This window comes from Caloenas nicobarica, chromosome 14 (assembly GCF_036013445.1).
Source record: "Caloenas nicobarica isolate bCalNic1 chromosome 14, bCalNic1.hap1, whole genome shotgun sequence".
NCBI lineage: Eukaryota > Metazoa > Chordata > Aves > Columbiformes > Columbidae > Caloenas > Caloenas nicobarica.
Genome location: NC_088258.1, coordinates 17,766,374 through 17,789,609, shown reverse-complemented (window position 1 = coordinate 17,789,609; position 23,236 = coordinate 17,766,374). Strand labels below are relative to the sequence as shown.

At 47.2% G+C, this 23,236-nt stretch overlaps 4 protein-coding genes across 4 annotated transcripts; 2 read left to right on the top strand and 2 right to left on the bottom strand.

Annotated features, from left to right (window-relative positions):
* The first annotated feature begins 4,571 nt into the window (after positions 1 to 4,571).
* Positions 4,572 to 5,489, top strand: LOC135994165 (uncharacterized). The gene has a single exon (XM_065644500.1). It carries the CDS (start codon positions 4,572 to 4,574, stop codon positions 5,487 to 5,489), a length of 918 nt encoding a protein of 305 aa, XP_065500572.1.
* Positions 5,490 to 5,505: 16 nt separating this feature from the next.
* Positions 5,506 to 6,348, top strand: LOC135994164 (uncharacterized). The gene has a single exon (XM_065644499.1). It carries the CDS (start codon positions 5,506 to 5,508, stop codon positions 6,346 to 6,348), a length of 843 nt encoding a protein of 280 aa, XP_065500571.1.
* Positions 6,349 to 7,260: 912 nt separating this feature from the next.
* On the bottom strand, positions 7,261 to 7,662 carry LOC135994163 (transmembrane protein 238-like). The gene has a single exon (XM_065644497.1). It carries the CDS (start codon positions 7,660 to 7,662, stop codon positions 7,261 to 7,263), a length of 402 nt encoding a protein of 133 aa, XP_065500569.1.
* A 6,690-nt stretch (positions 7,663 to 14,352) lies between these two features.
* On the bottom strand, positions 14,353 to 20,214 carry RSL1D1 (ribosomal L1 domain containing 1). Its single transcript, XM_065644915.1, has 9 exons — positions 20,134 to 20,214; positions 19,917 to 20,056; positions 18,861 to 18,999; positions 18,094 to 18,242; positions 17,827 to 17,928; positions 17,156 to 17,249; positions 16,943 to 17,071; positions 15,933 to 16,151; positions 14,353 to 14,889 (listed from the first exon to the last, which is right to left on the bottom strand). The coding sequence occupies exons 1-9, from the start codon at positions 20,167 to 20,169 to the stop codon at positions 14,545 to 14,547; spliced, it is 1,353 nt and encodes a 450-aa protein (XP_065500987.1). The 5' UTR covers positions 20,170 to 20,214; the 3' UTR covers positions 14,353 to 14,544.
* Positions 20,215 to 23,236: the final 3,022 nt, after the last annotated feature.

Here is a 23,236-nt window from a genome sequence, read left to right as displayed (position 1 = left end):
ATTTACTAATAATTTAATTTCTCGCTGGAGAAGACATTCCCATTTAATAAACGTAACCCATATATACCACATTTAAACCTTATTTGGATACAGTCCACATCTAAAGAGTCTCACGAGAAGCATTTAAACCTAGTTTCAAATCTGGGGTTTGGCTTTTTTACCTTTACTGGCATCCAGGGTGCCAGTTTAGAGCTGGTTTTAAGGCTTAAACAGCTACAAAACACTTCCGTCTAATCACACTCCTGTAAGCAGAGTTCAGTAATTTGCAATTTTAGGTGTGTGTAGCACTGTCCTGGAAGGAATTCCAGCTCCAGATGCAAACCCCGTGTTCACCCAACGTGTCTGGGCAATTCCTCCCACCTTCCAGCGGACTTTGTGCTGCCCGGAGCTCCAGCTGATAAGGATGCCAGGAGAATGAAATAGTGTTAAATATTTGTTAATGTTTAACTGGTAATAATTCGGTCATCCGTTTCTATATAATATGAGCCTTCCTTCTTTAGACCACATGAGATGGGAACTGGTTTGCATTTTCAAAAGGAAAAGATCACAGCTCACAAGTTATCATTGCTCCACAGCAAACACTTTTTATCTCCTTTTTTCAGACACATCACACTAGGAACATTCTAGTGCTTCTCTGTCATTAACATCCCCCTTTACTGATGGGTCAGCTCCTACATTTAATTTTTTAAAACATACCTACTGTTCATAACCGTAAACGCTTGAATCCCGTGCAATTTTTGAGTGAAGTTGCAACAGCCAACAAGATTCTAGCTACCATCTTACACAACAATCATTAAGAATTCATATTGGATTTAAGATTAATTACATTGTAATCTACAGTGAACGCAGAGCCCTGCTCAATTTGCTCCACTAATTATAATTGCAATACTAGATCCATTTTTTTTTCCAGCAGGCTAAACCTGTGGATAGCTGCACATAAAAGTTTTGGCTTAATTTATAGCTGCTACAAATTACTCCATTTATTAAACATTACGTCTTTCACAAGTGAATCTGTGAGGAATCATAAAAAGCAATTAACCTCTGTTCAGAACAATGAAATGAAAAAAAAATATTGTGAATGACAAACAGCGAACTATAGGTTTTATAGGAGGAGTTTGTTTGCCTTTTTTTTTTTTAAGTCAGCCCATTGTCCCAACACAGTGGCGTCACATTGCAGTTCCTCTAAAAGGCGGAAAAAAATGTGCATGCCCCCTAAAAACTGCAGTTAACGACAAAGAAATTACATTACAGACCTTCAAGTTTGCTGTTCATCTAATCTTGCTGAAAAACTAAGAACATTTGGAAAACATTTAAAAATTAGAATAGGCATAGGAAAGCAGAGTTACTCTAGTAATTCATGAGAGAACATTGAAAGACATTTCAAGAGCTCACAAGGAAGTAGAGCCGCAACATTCTCGGTAAATATTTTCCTTAAAATCACCTCTAGTATTCAGTGAGGTGCGGCATAAAAACAAGCGTACACTAAAATTTTAAGATCTACTCATATTTGTGCATGGTGGGCTCAACTCTCAGAGTCAGCTCAAAAACACAGGAACTCATGAGGAATTTCTCCACACAAGAATTTTAGGTATCAACAACTTGTATATACATCTTTTCCCAGGTGCTACTTCTCAGCTACATCTAAATGTAAATTTGTTAATATAATGCATCAGAGTATTTGTTAATCAACAGGGTGGGGTTTTTTTGGGTGGTGTTCCCCCCCACCCCAAATGCTTCGGCATTGGGAAGATAATTCCCGCCATCACTGGACTAAAAATGCCTCCTCTTAGAGTCATCACATTACATCACTTGCAACTATGAAGAACGTACTGGTATGAAAACATCACTGGTTTTACTTGACTACGTATAAAATCTCAAATTCCAAGTTATTCCAAAATAATGATGAAACTTTACAAGAGTCACTGTAAATTGTGTATTTACACTATAAACAACTCCTACTACATTTGCAACTTTGCGTCAATATTTTAACATAGATATTTTAAAAGCACCCTTACAAACAAAAGTATTGCACTGGCATCATAAAAATTCACAGTAAGTTTAACTTCCAGACTTTGGTAAAACAGTGCAAGAGCTTTTCATTGTGCAAGAGCTTTTTCATCCAAACATTCCCAGATTATTAAAAATAATAATAATAATAATAATAAAAATCTATATTACATGCTGCAGTGATTACTGTGAATCAGGATTGTTTCTTTTTTAGTTCTTACTTCTTAAGAGAACTAATTTATGTTTTGAAATGGTAGAAAAAAGAAAAAACACACAAAAAACTATTCAGTCCAACACTGAAACAGGTGCATTTGGCAGAGATATGGTTCCATGTGTCCATTTTATGCAGAGTCCACAATGGTTGCAGAGATTGTTCCATCATGAGGGAATCCTACTTCATTGAGGAGGGAATGCTTTTTCCATAATTTGCAGCACTTCCCCCACCTTCAGAGGCAGTAATTTTGGTAGTCGTGTCTTCAACAGACCCTGAAGATAATACATGAACAAAATGTTACTCCAAAATAGTCTTAGAACAAATAGTCATATAAAACTAAACTGTTATTTGAAGTCAGTCTTAATAGTGTGACTGTGTGGACCTCTAGAATATTTTATACTCTGCGTCACTTTTCAGGTTCAAGGATCCTACTCTACTTGTTATTCCTTTAATATAATTCATTCCATATCTTGAGAATTCTCACCCTTCTCACTCACTTCTACTATATAGTTTTTAAGATGGGAAATCAGAACAGCATGCAGCATCCCATTAATACCTTCAGAAAGTGATTAATGCCAGGAACCAGAAAATTATCCAAGTGACAAAAATGCACAAATGGTTTCTATAAAGAAACTTCCTTACTAAGGCAACAGTTAATTTTCCAAATGTTTGCACTTTTTTTTATTTAATATTAGGCAAAAATCTGAAGTCAGTGGCTCTGGAAGCTCTGCTAGTGGATAGTGTGGTAGGGTTTGGGTTGTTGGTTGGTTGTGGTTTTTTGGTGGTGTTTTTTTGGGGTTGGTTTTTTTTGTGGTGGTGGTTTTTTCCCCTCCTCTCTCTCTCGAGAATATCTGCCCAAACATGTTTAACCCGTTTGGTTAAGGCCATAAATATCTCCAGATGGGGACAGGATTTGGTCTATCAGTAATGGATGATGTGATTCAGACAGTTGTTTATGAGAAGACGTAAAGTATTTCAGATGAGCTTTCTTCAAAAGGGAACCCCGAATTAGCTTTGGAGGTGCAACCATTTGTTACCCTTTTTTTACCTTGAAAGTTAAAATCATAGAGTTCATGTTACAATGTGCAACAGCACTCCCCCTACCCTGGTTCCTCTGAATTACAATTACTAACGCAATTGTACTGAAGTTTGTTTACTGTAGCATTAGAAACTGCTGTTTACTTGGGAGAGCTTGTAATAAATCACTCCATACATCTGCCTCTATAGTTAATAATAAACCACACATTATTTCCAACTAAAATTAGTAACATGTAAGATTTGAAATATTGAAAAATAATGGATAACTTTCACTACTAGAAGTTTATTACAGCAAAATACACACCTATGTCTGCATGTTGAAAGTAGAACCATCTACAGACATAGCATATTATCTACTGAACTCAATACCTACAATTGCCAAAAATCTTTAGATGAAAAAGGTTAGATATAGTCATTTATCACATGACATTTCTTCCCTAAAAATATGGATCTCTGTCAGTTCTACATCCATTTCTGAAAAAAAGAAAAGTCTAAAGAGGAGAATGACTCATTTTCAACAGCCAGTTTTCTAATTGCAGGTATAGTTAATAATAAACTAAATAGCAGCAACAACTCTCCTAGAGCTGTATTGCTGCTAGTCTTATTTCTTCTACAAGTTTTCTTTTAAGGAATAGTTATCTATACTGCATCTCCCTACTGTTAGGACTTCCTCTCAAGACAATTACGTGGCTTTCATGAAAGAAGACTATGAACTTTTCTGTGAACCAAGAGCAGCTTCAAGATTCAGTTTTAAGGAGCAGCAGAAAAAGCTGACCTTGTACAGCCCAAATCAGAACCGCAAGATGTTCAGAATCCTCAAATAGTTCAGATAGTGCAAAATCGTTTTTACAGTTCCTTCAGAAAAGGATTTTACATAGTGAAGTGAAAGCTTCGTGGTTTTTTTTTTCCATTTAAGGCATTAAGCTTCTTTTTCTTCCTAAATAAACACACTGTATTCATGAACACACTAGGGATATCTTGAAAAGCTTGATGATCTTCAACAATGTTTCGAAGTTGGACCTAGATACTTGCTTTGCACATGAGATAGTAGCATATCTTTTTCAGATGACTGAAGTTCAAGACGAGCAGTTTAACAATTGATTGAATTTATAAGTTTCAAACTATTAGCTACAATTCTGCCACGAAGTTAATACAAGTCAGCATTTCACTTTTTCTGTTGTTCTCCAAAAAAGCAGTATTTCATGTTGCTAAAGAGGGAGCTTCCCCTCGCCAGAGCTCATGTGGGTAGCGGTTAATGGCTGTTTCATTTCTCCATGCCTACCTCTGGCAGACATGCAGAATTACTGCCAGGATGGGTCAGGACCACACAGTTTCCACACTTGTGATCCCACAGACCCCACAGCACCCCCGTGTGCCAACCCACCACTCCCACAGACCCCACAGCACCCCCGTGTGCCAACCCACCGACCCCACAGCACCCCCATGTGCCAACCCACCGATCCCACAGACCCCACAGCACCCCTGTGTGCCAACCCACCACTCCCACAGACCCCACAGCACTCCCATGTGCCAACTCGCCGATCCCACAGACCCCACAGCACCCCCGTGTGCCAACCCACCACTCCCACAGACCCCACAGCACCCCGTGTGCCAACCCACCGACCCCACAGACTCCACAGCACCCCCGTGTGCCAACCCACCGACCCCACAGCACGCCCATGTGCCAACCCACCGATCCCACAGACCCCACAGCACGCCCGTGTGCCAACCCACCGATCCCACAAACCCCACAGCACCCCCGTGTGCCAACCCACCGACCCCACAGACCCCACAGCACCCCATGTGCCAACCCACCGACCCCACAGCACCCCCGTGTGCCAACCCACCGATCCCACAGACCCCACAGCACCCCCGTGTGCCAACCCACCGACCCCACAGACCCCACAGCACGCCCATGTGCCAACCCACCGACCCCACAGGACCCCGTGTGCCAACCCACCGCTCCCACAGACCCCACAGCACCCCATGTGCCAACCCACCGACCCCACAGACCCCACAGCACCCCCGTGTGCCAACCCACCGACCCCACAGCACCCCCGTGTGCCAACCCACCGACCCCACAGACCCCACAGCACCCCCATGTGCCAACCCACCGACCCCACAGACTCCACAGCACCCCCGTGTGCCAACCCACCGACCCCACAGCACGCCCGTGTGCCAATCCACCGACCCCACAGCACCCCTGTGTGCCAACCCACCGACCCCATAGACCCCACAGCACCCCCATGTGCCAACCCACCAACCCCACAGACCCCACAGCACCCCCGTGTGCCAACCCACTGACCCCACAGACCCCCCGCGTGCCAACCCACCGCTCCCACAGACCCCACAGCACTCCATGTGCCAACCCACCGACGCCACAGACCCCCCGTGTGCCAACCCACCGACCCCACAGACTCCACAGCACCCCCGTGTGCCAACCCACCGACCCCACAGCACGCCCATGTGCCAACCCACCGATCCCACAGACCCCACAGCACGCCCGTGTGCCAACCCACCGATCCCACAAACCCCACAGCACCCCCGTGTGCCAACCCACCGACCCCACAGACCCCACAGCACCCCATGTGCCAACCCACCGACCCCACAGCACCCCCGTGTGCCAACCCACCGATCCCACAGACCCCACAGCACCCCCGTGTGCCAACCCACCGACCCCACAGACCCCACAGCACGCCCATGTGCCAACCCACCGACCCCACAGGACCCCGTGTGCCAACCCACCGCTCCCACAGACCCCACAGCACCCCATGTGCCAACCCACCGACCCCACAGACCCCACAGCACCCCCGTGTGCCAACCCACCGACCCCACAGCACCCCCGTGTGCCAACCCACCGACCCCACAGACCCCACAGCACCCCCATGTGCCAACCCACCGACCCCACAGACTCCACAGCACCCCCGTGTGCCAACCCACCGACCCCACAGCACGCCCGTGTGCCAATCCACCGACCCCACAGCACCCCTGTGTGCCAACCCACCGACCCCATAGACCCCACAGCACCCCCATGTGCCAACCCACCAACCCCACAGACCCCACAGCACCCCCGTGTGCCAACCCACTGACCCCACAGACCCCCCGCGTGCCAACCCACCGCTCCCACAGACCCCACAGCACTCCATGTGCCAACCCACCGACGCCACAGACCCCCCGTGTGCCAACCCACCGACCCCACAGACTCCACAGCACCCCCCTGTGCCAACCCACCGACCCCACAGACTCCACAGCACCCCCCTGTGCCAACCCACCGACCCCACAGACCCCACAGCACGCCCGTGTGCCAATCCATCGACCCCACAGACCCCACAGCACCCCCGTGTGCCAACCCACCGACCCCACAGACCCCACAGCACCCCCATGTGCCAACCCACCGACCCCACAGACCCCCCGCGTGCCAACCCACCGCTCCCACAGACCCCACAGCACTCCATGTGCCAACCCACCGACCCCACAGACCCCCCGTGTGCCAACCCACCGACTCCACAGCACCCCCGTGTGCCAATCCATCGACCCCACAGACCCCACAGCACCCCCGTGTGCCAACCCACCGACCCCACAAACCCCACAGCACCCCCGTGTGCCAACCCACCGACCCCACAGACCCCACAGCACCCCCGTGTGCCAACCCACCGACCCCACAGCACCCACCACACTCATCTGCTTCACCCCGCCGGGCTCTTCCAGCCCCAGACACCTACAGAAACCACGTTCCCTGCCTGACCCACCTCGGGCCATCTCTCTCCCTCCATTTCTATCACCGCCAGACTCGAGAAAGGTTCCCCACAACTTTTTTTTTTTTTTTTTTTTTTTTTTTCCCAAAACACATCAGCTACGAGCGAGTGGTTTAACACAACTTTGTCTAGAAGCTGAGAAACCTCTCTCGCCTGAGATTCAATTAAAAACCTGTCAGGGTGCCTCCCCACCGCCAGCTCCCCTCCCAGCGGTGACAGGCCCGGGCCCCCGCGGCCTCCCCGCTCTCACCTGCCGCCGTCGGCGGGGCGGCCCCGCGGGCCCCGGGCGCGCTGCAGCTCCAGCTCGGCGGCGGCGCGGGAGCGCGGCCCGGGCGCGAAGACGGAGGAGAGGCGGCGGCCCAGGCCGTGCACCAGCCCCCGCAGCAGGCTGTCCCCGCGGCCCTTGGGCGGCGCCAGCCCCACGTCGTCGCGCAGCTCCTCCGGCGGCACCTCCAGGTTGCCCGCGTACCAGAACACCCACCAGATGAGGCTGAGGAAGATGCCGATGCCGCCCGCGTAGATGAGCAGGTCGGAGAAGAACACGTCGGCGAACACGCCGGCCAGCAGCACCGCCAGCCCCAGCGCGTCGAAGGCCAGCGCCAGCCAGAAGGCGGCCACGCAGCGGCCCAGCCCGCCGGGGGCCGCCATCTCGGGGCAGCGGCGGCGGCAGCGGCCCCAGCGGCGCCTCGGGCCGCCCGCACCTGAGGGGAAGGCGGCGCCGCACCTGAGGGGGCCGGCCGGGCCACGCCCCGCCGTGGCACCTGCGCGCGGGGCCACGCCCCCCCTCGGGAGGGGCTCTGGCCACGCCCCCCGGGGAGGGGCTCTGGCCACGCCCCCCCCTCGGGAGGGGCTCTGGCCGCGCCCCCCCCCTCGGGAGGGGCTCTGGCCACGCGCCCCCCCTCGGGAGGGGCTCTGGCCACGCGCCCCCCCTCGGGAGGGGCTCTGGCCACGCGCCCCCCCTCGGGAGGGGCTCTGGCCACGCGCCCCCCCTCGGGAGGGGCTCTGGCCACGCGCCCCCCCTCGGGAGGGGCTCTGGCCACGCGCCCCCCCTCGGGAGGGGCTCTGGCCACGCCCCCCGGCCGCTGAGGGGAGGGCGGGAGGGGCCGCCGCCCTCACGGTCCCGCCGCCGCCCTCACGGTGCCGCCGGCAGCTTCCCGCATCCCCTCCGGGCGTGGCTGACACGCCGTTCGCCGAGACTCGGTTCCCGCAGTTGGCCTCTCCCCGCCAGCGGTGTTGGGCGACGCCTGACAGGCCCCTTCCTCCCGCCCCCGGCTCGCCGAGGCGCAGCCGGCGCTTCCTCCAGGCCGCGCTTCGGTGAGGGAACGGGGAGCAGGTGTTGGAGGCTGGTCTGTACTGGCACCTCTTGCAGGTGGTGGTGCTGCCCTTGTGCAGGTGAGCTGGGCCAGCCGTGCCCGTTTAACTGTTCCCAGGTGAGGGAGGGTGAGGTCTCTGCCTTGGTTTGCTCACCTGCCCTGGGAGGACACACTTCAGAAAAGGTCCCCAGGTGAGAGCGCATGCTGGACACCTCCACAAGCAGGCGGCTGTCGGTAGGCAGAGATTCACGACACGGTTATAACGCGCATCTGCAAAGTCATGTAGACTACTTTACGTGCTTGAAGAGAGTAGTTAGAATACAACTACAGGTTAACAAGCAGGAAACTAGTTGTGAATACAAGATGAAAAATCCAGCAAGTAAAGCAGTTATACAAAAGGCAAAGTCCATATTTCAGTCGGCTCCTGTGTCAGTTAATGACCTGGTACTTATCTTTCGGCACTCCCAGGTCCTCAGGCAGAACTATATTGGGCTGTAGGCTCTCTTGTGCACGCTCTCACAAGGCCCTTATATCTAACAGTTTGTTTAACAATGGGTGAGCCATGCTGTTCTGGTAACTAGAAATATCAAACCAATGGAAAGTCTGACAGGCCTAAGAGCATGTGCAGCTTCCACGTATTTGTGGAAGTACAGCATGCCAAGAACCATGCTGCTGAACAAGACTAATCCTCCAATGACAATGAGTGCAATTGGTTTACTCTAATGAAACTACACGCTCAATTCCTGTCATAGCGCTTGGTTTGCTTATTGCTCCTGCTGAACATTGAGATCGAGACTGGGCGAAGCCACTTCTTCATTCGTGACTGCCTGTGTTACTGACATTATCCCACAAAATATGTCCTTAGGAAATCACAAGCTTAACTCATCTCAAAAAGCAAAGAGTTAAAATTATTCTAAAGTACTTCAACAATAAAATATCTTTCATTTTGAAACCTAATACCACTTCTATCTTGGGAAGAATTATGGTACTAAAAAGCCTATACTGCTGTTCTTCGTGATTATTTTAAAGTACCTTTTGGATTTTGAAGTTTAAACCTAGCTTCCATAAAATAACTATGGTTCTACTTCTGCCTCACATTATGGTGTTAAACAACCTTCTAACTTTTGTCCCTCTCAGAAGTGTAAGAGAAAGAAGATAATGTACCAGTTGTCCAAGTTTAAGTGAGGTTCATATACCTGCTTAGTTGGGGGGAGGAGTGGGGGTTTCGTTAGAACAGCTCTTAGGAAGTCAAGATAATTTTAAAATTACATACTTAATCCTGACAGCCATAGGAATTCTAATAATCATATACAACCCTATAAGAAAAAATAATGACAACTTTGCTTAATCTGAAGATTAACAGAGAAGGCAGATCTAATTACAATAGTATAACAAATACTGAGAGATTTTTAAATAGAAATCAGTATAAATAGTCTTAACTCAGATTCTTTGGAAGAAGAGCTATTAAAGCCATGGTTTTAGCCCTGCGGCATTCTTATTATGTGCACCAAACTTACCTCCCCCTAGGGCCCAAGATGTAATTAACTCCTGCAAAATGAGTGCATTAACAAGTTTCTATTATCTTCTCTGCATCCCTCCTGCCGAGACTTCGGTTTGATAGTATTCAGATATTTGCTTTATTAGTAGGTGTTATTCTTCCCAGCAATGCCGAATTGAAGGGCTAATCCAAAAATGAAAGTTACAAATGTGGTGATTTCTAGAACATGGCAGAAGTTTGCAGACCAGCTACTGGCATCAACTAGTCTATGTTTTATTTTCTATACATGGTATTTTACTTCCCTGTTTATCTGTCCATGGAAATTCATTCTTCAGCAAGAGCTTAATATTGTTCAAAACAAGATGCTGTTTAAGTTCCTAACGCATTGAATATATCTCAAATTGATTATTTTTTTTAAAAAAAGCACCCAGCCATATAAATCAGAGTTAATGTAGTTTTTAAGTTTTTCCTCTCTTGCAAAAGGAGGAGTTCAGACGACTTTTTTGGAGGGGAAAAGAAAGGCACTCCATCTTCAGCAGAGTAATAGTTGCAAGGGAGCTGCACTAGGTTGTTTCACTGTAGTTTTAATTTCTAATACTTACTGCAGTCTTTCAAAAGACTTGCTTCCTGGCTCCATTTTATGTCTGTAAAGAACATGAGTTAGTTCCCACTTTAGTACAAATGTGGAAAGCAAATGAACAATATAAAAATCAGTTCTAGTCAAAACAATCACTACTAAATATTTTGGTACTGTCGTTATAGTGTCTTTCAAATAAAAGCAAAGATTCCTTGCAGAAGCTTGTCCTTGATCTAATTAAGAGTTTAGTTTTAACTCCTGCAGCAAATTTTAATAATAAAACAATATTTTTTAAAATGAGAATGTTGATATTTTTCATGTTATCAACTTCCTCTTCCCTTCTAGCCTCCCTACAGCCACTCCGCTTTCAGTGCTTCTAAAAATGACACAAACTCACACAAATTATTAACTTGCTCACGTTAATGATATGCACAAAAGAACTGGCCATTAGAGAGTCTCCACAAAGCACTTAGTGCAAGGATACACGACCCATGCAGAGAAAGTACCACTTGTATTTCTTGAAGTGCTTCAAGAGCCTAGATGTGCCTTGACAATTCCATACTTTAAAATATTATTCTACACTCCGTCATGGTTTAACCCAAGCTGGCAATACAACCACGATAGCCACTCAGTCACCCCCTCCCCAACAGGGGAGAGAATCAAAAGGGAAGGGAGAAACTTAGATTGAGATAAACACAGTTTAGTAAAATAACAAAAGACTAATATGCTACTAGTAAAAAATATATATATATAAAAAATAGAAATAAAAGATACTTAAGGTAATTCCTCATGACCTCTGTCCACAACTGAGCAACCAGTCCCAGCAAGCCACGCCTGGTCCTAAAGCCGATCCCAGAGAGAGGAAAGAGGGAAAAAAAGGCAGAAAAGCCCAGAGGCCTCTGCAAAATGGCAAAAGGCCGGACTAAACGTGCCAACCGAAACTCCCCCAGTTACCCCCGGAGAGCGAACAGAAGAGAGAGAGCCAGAGAGATCAGAAAAGCCAACCGGAAGGTCCCAACTCTCCTTAAATTATTAGCATGATGCTAATGGGATGGGATACTCTCATTGATCAGTCTGGGTGTCAGTCCGGCTCTGTCCATCCATCCCCCTTCCTCGCTGCCTCACACCTGTGGGCAGAGCTCAGAGTGTCCTTGAGTCTAAGACCAGAGCAATTAAAAACATTAACTCTGTGCTGGGGTGTTATCTGCTTGTTCTCAAACTAAGTCCCAATAATGAGCGTGCTAGCTATGAAAAAGAAAGGTTTCTAAATGCATGAAGAAAATTAACCCATTTTCAGTCAAACCAGCACAACACTCTTAATAAAGAAAAAGTTAACAGACAGATTTTTCTATTCAAAAACCCCAAAACCTTAACTAAAGACAAATAGTACTATTGAAAACATTGTATAAGAATTTAACCAAAGTCCCTTTTTAAAATTTGGAATTATGGGGCTCCTGATAGAGCTTGTGGTAATACAGCTTTATTATAAGACTGACAATTTTACTAGCCATAGCACAAATGGCTTTTATAGTTCATTCCTACATCCTTTCCACCTTCAATTTTTAAATAAAATAAAGATTGTAAGGTCAAAGATATAGTACCTTAAATAATTATTCAGACGTCTATTAAACCTTTAACCTTCTCTTTCCGAAGTCAAAATAAATATTACCGGAATAAAAACGGTTGGTCTGTAAGAATTTATACATAAACATATGAGATTTTCTTCAGTCTCTTGATGGTCATTCCCAGAAATATCCTTAAAAAGACTCACACGTGACCAGTGCACACCAGCTGTTCATCTAAGACCGAGCTTAATACTCACCAACATGCCTTGCACAGTTAAACCAGCTCAGCTCTTGGGAGGTGTTTTCCGTCTTAGCTGCTTCTGCCAGCATAGAAAATCGTTATCTTTGTAGCAAGAGCTACCAAGGACATGAAGTGGTGATTATAATGGTCCTTACAGCTTGCCAGTTGAAATTAATTAATTGAAAACAATTGTTTTACACCTGATTTCTGTACTGCATCAGCAATAGGCTGAGTTTCAACTTGAATGTTAGTTTTTCATATTTCCTGTCTTGATTAGCGAAGTGACAGGTTTTCTCAGGCCTCTTAAAAAAGCAAGACGAACATTACTGACAAATAGCTTCCTGAATAAACATAACAAATTTAACTCCATCATTCAGCGCTGATCTTCAATACTTACAATCTGCTGAGAAGTTGCAAAATGTACCTCTCTTTAACAATGTTCACTTACTGTTTCTAACTGACTGCTGCCAATATCTCCAGCTGAAGAGCTGTGATAGCTATAGCAAATTATTAATATTACCCACTGATTTTCTGAATTTTAAATACACTTTTTTAATAGAAGACTACATTACTCATAGGGAGAATAAAAATCACATCAGTAGTGTTACATCTTCAACTGTCACAATCCTGCATACTCTGCTAAATAAATGGAACAAATTCCACTATCTAGTATATACTTTTCCCCCAGTGGGTTAGTTTGTAGCCATGTCCATGGGGTGTCTTACCTGGCTGCATGTGTTCCAGCACTGCTATGAACAAGGAAAGCCAAACTACTGCAGTCCCAGCACAGATTGGCTCAAGGTGCTGCAGAATTTCAAGGTGCTACTTGATGATACTGGTATTTTAGCATGAATTGTTAGATATAAAAACACATTTCCAGAAAGGAGGAGAGTTCTGTGTCTGTACTTCACTCTTATGGAAGTGAAGTTCTGTGTTGCAGCCCAGCCTAGAAAGTGATGGGATTATTTTTGGACAAGATCAGATCTTTCTGTTAGCATGGATCTAACAGGGATCATTGAGTCAGACTTGCGTTTTTGGGTAAAATTGTTCCTTGATTAAAAAATGTTTATGGTAGGTGAGAACAAGAGGTCATGGGTTACAGGAAATTGACACCATGGATCAAGCAGAGTATTTTAATATTCTTTAGTGTTTCTTTTACCACTTTTTATTTTGCTCCTAATTACTTTCTAGGTAGCAAATCTATTGATGTCCTAAATAGGACATAGGAGTTTGTTTTTGAACTTTGCAAACTACGCTTGTTACATACTGTTGATTAATCTTCTTGTCTCTTATGACCTTCTTCCTATTTGGATTTGAGTAAAATATTGCTAATAAAGATTTTTATCACTACGATGTTTTGTCACAAATCTTGCCTTGTAGTCTCACCCTGGGAGGGACATGAAGTAATCATACAGAGAGCAACAATTTGCTTATTCTGTAACATTTCAAATGTATAAACTTACAGTTCTGCAGTGTATATTTTTTATGCCTTCATGGGACCGGTTCACTTAGCTGGCACACCTGAAACTCATACACCCTTTGGTGTTTTTCAGATGCAAGAGACAACAGTATTGCGCCCAGCACACATGGATACCCTCAGTTGTTCTGTTAGCAGAAATAAAGCCCAGAAGTGAAGGTAAGATTTTTCCTGATGTAATAATAAAGTATAAATGGTCAAAGCATACAATGACAGAAGTAAAACTCTGTGCTTTAAAAAAGAAAGAAAGAAACAAAAAACCCCACAAACAAAACCAAAAATGAAACAACACACCCAAACAAAGCAATAAGCAAACACACACATGAATACCCTAGGTAAAAATAGCTAAAGAATACATTGTTTGGCTTATCAGACTGTTAAATATCTGAAATAAGATCGATAGATGTTAACCTCTTTTCATTATATTGAACAATTACAAAAAACGGCAGCAGCTATTTCACATTTTAAATAGATTGCTGCTCTTAGTATGCATGCTTCTTGCTTCAGCCCTCGTCTGTTCAGTACTAAGCTATGCTTCAGGAAGACACCACTTTTAAAATACTTCTCAGCTTTTTTTTTCTTAGAATAGTCCCCTCCCTGTCCTTTGACACTTCAAAAATTTGAGTGCCTTTAGTTTGGCCAGGAAAATAAAGTTTAAGAAATAGAGTCAATTAAGATTGCGAGTTTATTGGTTAAAGCGCGACAGTTAGAAGGAAACACAAATGAATCATTACAGGCCTCAGTGAAAAAAGCTCTTGGCATCAGATTTCCTTAACAAGTTATTTTACTTCACCAGTATATTTGTTTACTAAAAATTATTACTGAATGACAATATAAAATGTGTTACAACAGACAACATTCATGCTGACTGTGGCCTGCACACTTTCTTGGGTGTTTGCTTTGGCGTTTTTGAAGACTTCTTGGCTGACTGTATGGATTTGCCAGCTTTGGGTGCTGCAAAAGACTTTGCTTCAGGTTTTCTGGGAGTCTTTTTCATCTCTTTTTCTTTTATTGCTTCCCTTGGCATGCTGAGCTGCTTGGCTTTTTTCTGTTTTGGTGATGCCTTCAAGCCTGTACGCTCTTCTGTAACTCTATGTTTCATTTTCGGAGTTTCCACAGCTAGAGGTTGTTTCTTCCTCTTACCAAGGGATGTCTTAGTTTTCTTCCCCAGGTTGTCACCTTTTTCTGGACTTGGTTCCATTTTCTGTGTTTAAGACACACACAAAAAAATTACCCTGCTATCGAAGAAACATCTTAACTGTGTTTCAAGAAGAACGAATGAAAACCATTATAAATGACAAACGCTTTCTATCGATTGAACTGTGCCCTAGCCCAAATAAAATTTTCACGTTTCAGTCTGGAAGCAGAGGATCAAGCACAGAATTAAATCGTGAAAAAATGAAAAAAAAAAAAAAAAAAACCAACAAAATAGTAAGAAAGTAAATCATTTAACAGATGCAAGGATCCTCTTGGCCAGGCAAGTTCCCTGACCTCTGCCGGCAGAGCTTTAAACCACAGGCTATGCTCCAATCATGAATGCGGTATAACCAAATTGAATTCTAACTGTTATTGTTTTATTCACCCACATCTCTTTCCTAGATATTTGTTAAACGCGAGTATTATCAGTCTGGTTGTGTTGCGGACACGTTAGTGATATGATCCACATCGTCTCCAATTCTGGCAACAATACATCCATACAGTATTTCATGCAAGCTACTAGCTTTCAATTTATGTGATTGTTAATGTTGCATGTTCCTATTCTAGAGAATGTTATTCATTTTTTCTCAAGTTTTGCACTACAGGCAGAAGATGATACAATAAAATACACTAACATTTAATTTTAGAAGAACTTTTGAATTAAAATTGTTATTATTTACTTGACTAAGTATTTAGCTGTTTCTCATTTACCCTTTCTTCTGAGTTCAGGATTGTTATTTGACCTAGACAAAATTGCTGCTACTCAGAAAAATATGTAAAAGGACAATAAGCACTGGCTTCCTTTGTCTCTAAGACAAAGTCTGTTAAAAATAAAAACACCTCAAAACCAAAAAAATGCGAGAACAAAATGCCTCCTTAAGGCATCCCTCCCCATACCCTATATTCTTGCTTTCATGATATATTCACAAAAAATCCAGTTCACTTGAAGTGTGTTAACACACACTATTCCCTAAGAAGCAATGAATTACTTAAACAGTTCAAATCTTTAGCTTTAATGGAAACGCACATTTCTCATTATTAAACAATTACCTTCAGCTCAGCTGAGCTGGTTGTTTGCACAGGCACCAGTTGTGGAATTTCTTCATCATCATCATGATCACCTGGTTCTTGTGCTACTTCTACTTTTTCTTTTACCACAAGTTCCTGGGTCGCAGCAGCAGCCGCCACAGTATTAATTTCAGTTGTCAAAGTGACTTGACTTGAATTTGGTTTTTTCGCTGCCTTCTTCGGTTTCTTGTTCTTTCCCTTCTAGAATTAATTCGAAGTACATTTAAGACAAATCTTTATAACATTTCTAAATGTATAATAATTGTTTTAATATGGTTAAAGATAAGACAGTCTATCAATGCTTATTTAAATATTGTTGTTCAATAGACCTGGACTGGTCAACCATATGCAGAATATGAAAAAAATGCATTACTTTCAGAAGGTTATTAAAAACAGCTCATACGGAAGCTATTTATAAGTGACATAAGTAAAACAATAGTGTCAAGATTACAGTCTCTAAGTTGAATATATATGCTTCAAATTTATTTTAGACAAAAGAACATACAGCATAAGCAGAACTCTGTACAAAGGAATAGCTGATTATTTTCTTCTTTTAAAAACTAGGTGAGCCCCCTATACATACAAATATGCAATTTTCTGAGTTATTCAGATGCCACTGATTAGCCAACAAAAACCAGATGCATAGCCTGAATCCACGTATATGGTAACGAGTGTATTTTCAGAAGGCAAATATGAATAAACAGTGCAAGCAGAAGTTCTAAGAATGAATCTCAGCACTGTACAGGACTAGAAACACTTAGCTTACTGATTTCCACTTTGCTTTACAATCTATCAGGCAGTTTTCCCATTATTTTATTAGTATTACTGAGTACTTGAAGCGCTCAGAGTCAGGAGCACCTAAACCCATTTGTAGCCAAAAATGCCTGGGATCAACTGCTAAAATGTTTAAGCCTAACACATCAGACACTATAATGCATAAAAGGACTAGTCATTCTGATAGATTTTATGGAAAGTTGCAAGAATTTTTTTACCTTTACTTCCTTTTTTTTGAGAGATGGCTGTCTGTCAAGCTCATCCAAATTGGAGATACTTGCAGTAAAAATCGGAAGTGCAACTGATTTCAGTGTTTTGAGGTGAAGAATTTTTACATTTTTCCACTTCTGCAACAACAAAACCAGTATAGTATGTAAAAATAAGGCCAAGTTATGAACCGCCTTGGGTTTAACGCAATCACTCAGCAGTACCTTTGGGAGCTTCTTCGCAATCACCTTGGCTGCTGCAATGATGTTATCTAGGATCTCATCTGCTTTCATCCCAGTGTGACCTATACGTGCTGTGCTGAAAGAAATGAACAGTAATATTTATATGTGGGCAAATAAACATACTTCAAGTTCCTTAGATGCAATTATCTTAACTTTCATAAAGGATGGTTGTCTATTGCAGAAGTTTCTTGTAATAACAGTCAGAATAGATTTACTTGTATTAACTTTTCCATACTTGGATATGCAACTTCTGCCATATATTATTAAGCATATTACCAGTTTAGATCCCTTTAGATGCACAAGAGATTAAAAATCTTACAAGAATAGATTATTTTGGAAGTAGTTTTTATCTAATTTAACAGTAATGTTTTGAGATTCTTCACGGTGTTCGCTGGTGACAGTTGCCTAGAAATTCCTTAGGCATAAGGAAAAAAAACCCACCACACCACAAAAAGGAAAACTCTACAGTAAAACTTAATCAGTAGAGCTACTGATTTCTTCATACACGTTAAGGTTCAAAATGGCCCATATCTGGAATGGTGACTCTTAACCTGTTTTATTCACATATTAATGGAATAAAAATAACTGACTTAAAGTTCCTACAGTTAAGGTACAACTGTACTTCAAGTGAAGTATTAACTGCTCATACTTACTAGCAGCACCCTTTGTTGGTAACGGGGAGCGTAGTCCCCTGGATATGTTTTTGTAGCTCCTTAGCAAGATTTCTGGCTTTCAGGTTTACAGATAAAGGCACCCTAAAAAACAAAGGAGGGGAAATAAAAAATATTTCAAAAACCAAAACCAAATCAAACAAAACCCAATCCAACCCACTCCAATTCCACCCAACCAGAGCTTTACTAAGAAGAACCTAATGTTAAAAAAGACAGTGCAAAATGGATATACAGAAATTAAAGACCTACTTTTTCCTTTCATAGAAGTGTTTTCCCAGATGTGAGGGCAAGAGCCTTCTGATTCGATCATCAGACAGAAAGAGATCAAATTTGTTCAGGAGGCGACGCTTTGCTTCAAATAGTTTATACTCTTTTTTGAGAGTTTTGTATGAGATGACCTGCAATGCAAGTAACAGTTTAGTCTCCACTGCTGAAAACACAGCCGAGAAAACTTCTGAGAAGTGCAGAGAATTAACGAGCATAACTGACAGTCTGTCATGGTGCATTATTTTAGAATGCCGAGGACAATCAATAGAAAAAGGATACAGTAGTTTTTATTTTACGAATCAAACAATACAGATCTCTTGCACAGTAGCTGCAAATCACCAAAGAGAACTTTAGTACGCGGTAACGTCTAAATCAAGGTTAAATACAACAACAAAATTACTTTCTACTTTTACTGCTAGTAGCATAAGCAATCCAATCCAGCTGCAAAGAACTAAATTCTTCTTTCACACTGTTTTTCTAGTTGCTTACTCTAAGTAAATACTGAGCATTTATCTAGCAGTTATATCTGATTGCTAAAGATTGTTTCAAATTGAAGAAATTCTTCTGAATAAATTTTAAACTTTAGAAAACATTTGAACAGTCAGAAAAAAATCTCATTAGAGATCACTAACTCAGAACCATTGAGAACAGAATATTAAATGGCAGAAACAACAGCTGCTTCCCCTTTTCACTGGTACAAGAGGGAAGAAGTGACAGTACCGTACCCTGCAATCAGATCTCTCCCTTACCTGGCTAACGCTTCTGATCCCATTCTGGATTAAAAGCTTCTTGTACAGATTTTCAGTCTGCTCTGCTGATAAATTGGGTTCATCCTTCGTGAAGAGGCAAACCTCAGCTGTGTCTGGCCGGATGCCGTGGGGCAAGGGTCTGCAACGAGAACACGAGGGGGACAGGGAATGGCTGAGAGGAGAAAGAAGTCCCTTCTAGAATGAGGTCTACGCTGTCTACAGAGATCAACACCCAGTAACAAGTGCTGCAGAGAAGCTACGTATCGAGATTCTGTTGCTAACTGCTAGATATCCTCAATGGAACCTATACCTTTAACGCACGCAGAAGTATAAAAGTTAAGCAATCATACGCCATGGGTGCAGTCAGATACACCCCTGAATCCATCTGTCCTGCGGTCAGCACACTGGAGAAGGACCATCCGTTCTCCTCTCTTTATACAGATATGGCCTCAAGCTGTGCCAGGGGAGGTTGAGGTTGGATCTTGGAACAATTTCTTCCCCAAAGGGCTGTGGGGCATTGGAACAGGCTGCCCAGGGCAGTGCTGGAGTCACCATCCCTGGAGGGGCTGGACGGACACAGAGACGAGGTTCTCAGGGACATGGGGCAGCGCCAGGGCTGGGTTATCGTTGGACTCAATGATCTTGAGGGTCTCTTCCAAGTGAAATAATTCTATGATTCTATACCATGGCTGCATCCCATCAACAGACAAGGCTTTATAGCACCAGGGCCCAGATAAACAGACGTAAACTTTCTCAATACAGCAATGCCACAGTTCAAAAGAAAATTTACACTTCGCATTTGCTTTCGGCTATCACAAAAAAGGCGCTGGGGTCTCTTTAATGATTTGGTGGTGGGTTAAGGCAAATAAGAGACTGAATTATTCTCTAACTGGAGGATGAAAGGCAGGGATCCCGTAAGCTGCAGGCAGCACACCCGCCGCTCCCGGCGGGCACGGAGCGGCACCGCCACCGGGCAGCTCAGACCCCTTAAGCTCAGACTCAGCAAAGAGCCCTTCTCCAAGCCTGTCCCCACCGGGCCGAGGGTGAGCCTCTTACATTTTGATGACCTGTGCCGCCTGCGGGACCTTCCACACCGTCACCAGCAGCTGGATGTTCTCGCTCTCGTTCAGGAGCAGCGCGTCTCCCTTGGCCTTGCTTCTGGCGAACGCCAGCAGCGCCTCCACCGCCTTCTTCACCTGCAACGGCAGCACAGCGGTTAGGGCCGGGCTCAGGGCCGGGCTCAGGGCCGCGCTGAGGGCCCGGCCCGCGGTACCTGTGCGCGCTGCAGCTGCTCCGGCCCGCCCGCCATGGCTCCCGCACGTGCCGCCGCCGCGCCTGCGCACACGCCGCCTTCCGGGGCAGCGCGGGCGCGTCCGGCGGCGGGAGCGCGCGGGGCGGGGCCGAGAAGGGGGCGGGGCTCCCGAGGCTTGGCTCCGCCCCGGGGCGGGGCCGCGGGCGCGCGGCAGTGCGGGGCGTGGCGCGCGGGGCTCGGGCTGAGCCGCGGCGGGGCGGGGGCAGCCCGGGGGCTCCGGGGCCGGGGCGGAGCGCTCGGGGCTGCGGGCAGCCGGGGCGGACAGCCCGGGGCAGGCACCGCGCTCCCTGTCCGGGGGAGGCACCGCACTCCCTCTCCCGGCAGAGGCACCGCGCTCCCTCTCCCGGCAGAGGCACCGCGCTCCCTCTCCGGGGCAGGCACCGCGCTCTCTGTCCAGCAGAGGCACCGCGCTCCCTCTCCCGGCAGAGGCACCGCGCTCCCTCTCCGGGGCAGGCACCGCGCTCCCTGTCCCGGGGGAGGCACCGCGCTCCCTGTCCCCGGGGGAGGCACCGCGCTCCCTGTCCCCGGGGGAGGCACCGCGCTCCCTGTCCGGGGGAGGCACCGCGCTCCCTGTCCGGGGCAGGCACCGCGCTCCCTGTCCGGGCAGAGGCACCGCGCTCCCTGTCCCGGCAGAGGCACCGCGCTCTCTGTCCCGGCAGAGGCACCGCGCTCCCTGTCCGGGGCAGGCACCGCACTCCCTGTCCGGGGGAGGCACCGCGCTCCCTGTCCGGGGGAGGCACCGCGCTCCTTGTCCCGGCAGAGGCACCGCGCTCCCTGTCTAGCGGAGGCACCGCGCTCCCTGTCCCGGCAGAGGCACCGCGCTCCCTGTCCGGGGGAGGCACCGCGCTCTCTGTCCCGGCAGAGGCACCGCGCTCCCTGTCCGGGGGAGGCACCGCGCTCCCTGTCGGGCAGAGGCACCGCGCTCCCTGCCGGGCAGAGGCACCGCGCTCCCTGTCCCGGGGGAGGCACCGCGCTCTCTGTCCGGGGGAGGCACCGCGCTCCTTGTCCCGGCAGAGGCACCGCGCTCTCTGTCCCGGCAGAGGCACCGCGCTCCCTGTCCGGCACAGGCACCGCGCTCCCTGTCCGGGGCAGGCACCGCACTCCCTCTCCCGGCAGAGGCACCGCGCTCCCTGTCCCGGGGGAGGCACCGCGCTCCCTGTCGGGCAGAGGCACCGCGCTCCCTGTCCGGCAGAGGCACCGCGCTCCCTGTCCCGGCAGAGGCACCGCGCTCCCTGTCTAGCGGAGGCACCGCGCTCCCTGTCCCGGCAAAGGCACCGCGCTCCCTGTCGGGCAGAGGCACCGCGCTCCCTGTCCCGGGGGAGGCACCGCGCTCCCTGTCCGGGGGAGGCACCGCGCTCCCTGTCCCGGCAAAGGCACCGCGCTCCCTGTCGGGCAGAGGCACCGCGCTCCCTGTCCCGGCAAAGGCACCGCGCTCCCTGTCCCGGGGGAGGCACCGCGCTCCCTGTCCCGGGGGAGGCACCGCGCTCCCTGTCCCGGCAAAGGTACCGCGCTCTCTGTCGGGCAGCCGGCTCTGGGCCCGAGTGTCCTCCCAGTGGGGGAAACTCGTCGTACCCAAGGAGTGATGGGGCCGTGCTGGTCCAGCCCGGGGCGCTGCTGCGCAGCTTCGCCTCCCGGGAACACGGAACGCGTTTAGTTGGCTCCTGCTTCCATCTGAACACGACGAGAAACTTCTTTGCTGGGAGGTGCCAGAGCCTGGACCAGGCTGCCCAGAGCGGGTGTGGAGTCTCCTGCTCTGAGACATTCAAACCCGCCTGGACCGACCTGTGTGATCTGCTCTGGTGACCCTACGGGAGCAGGGCTGGGCTGGGGGATCTACAGAGTCCTGCAACCCAACCAGGCTGGGATCCTGTGACTCTGTTCAGCTTGCTGTCCTCCAGGCCCTTCCCAGCTGAGCTGCTCCCCAGCCAGTCCTTCATTCCCCAGCCCACGTCACAAGGGGCTGCTCTTTCCCAAATACAGATTTGCATTTGCTTTTGTTGAATTTCGAAAGGTTTGTGTTGCCTAATCCCCCCAGCCTGTCCAGGTCCCTCTGTACACATGCTCTGCCCACAAGGGTATTGATGAGTCCCCCAGTTTGATGTCATCTGCAAATTTGATGTGACTATGCTTCAGGTCACTGATAAAGGTATTAAATAGAACATGTCCCAGGATAAATCCCAGCGGAACTCCATTTGTAATTGGCTCTCAGGTCGAGTACAAGCCCTTATCTCTGCCCTCAGAGCCCCGTTGTCCAACTAGTTGTCGGCCATCTAGTTGGCCACCCAGCCAGACCATAACGTTTAGGACACGGGGTGACTGCAGCAGACTGCTGGAAGCTGTGCTGAAGTGGGTGTGAACACCGTCCTCTCTCCCCTCATCTACAAATCTAGTCATTCTGCCATAGAGAGTGATGAGCTTGGTCAGGATGTTTTTCACTTTGTCCATCAATGCTGATCGTTTCCAAGCACCTCCTTTGTGTGCCCAAAAATATCCTCCAAGGGGACTCATCCCGTGATTTTCCCATGGACCAAGTGAGTATGACAGGTCCGACAATCCCTACGTGCCTGAGGAATGTTTCTACGTTCCTTCTTTGCAGCCTATCCCCGATTTTACCTCCTGTGTCACAGTCTTTTCTCACTGTAGCAGTGTCAGAAGTTCGCTGTTTAGCCAAGACAGGTCCCCGCTACACCTGCTTATTGTCCTGAGTATCAGCAGGGGTTGTTTTCACGTTGGAGGAGGTTGTCCTTGGAGACCAGCTGTCCTGAGCTGCCTCCTCCGGGATCCTGCCCACCGGTTCCCCGAATGAACCAGCATTTCTCTCCCGAAGCGCAGGGGCTGTGCTCTGATACCCGCCTTCCTCGCACACCTCTCAGCATCTTCAACCCCGCGATTTCTGTGTTGCTACAATCGAAGCTACCACCGATTGTCACATGCCAAACCATTTCTTCCACATGTGTGAGTAGCAAAGGCAGAACCGCTGCATCTCCATTTCAGTTTAGAGATGCATTGACTGACTGCATGGAAGTAGCTTGATTGTGCGATGCTTATTCCTTCCAGTTCCATG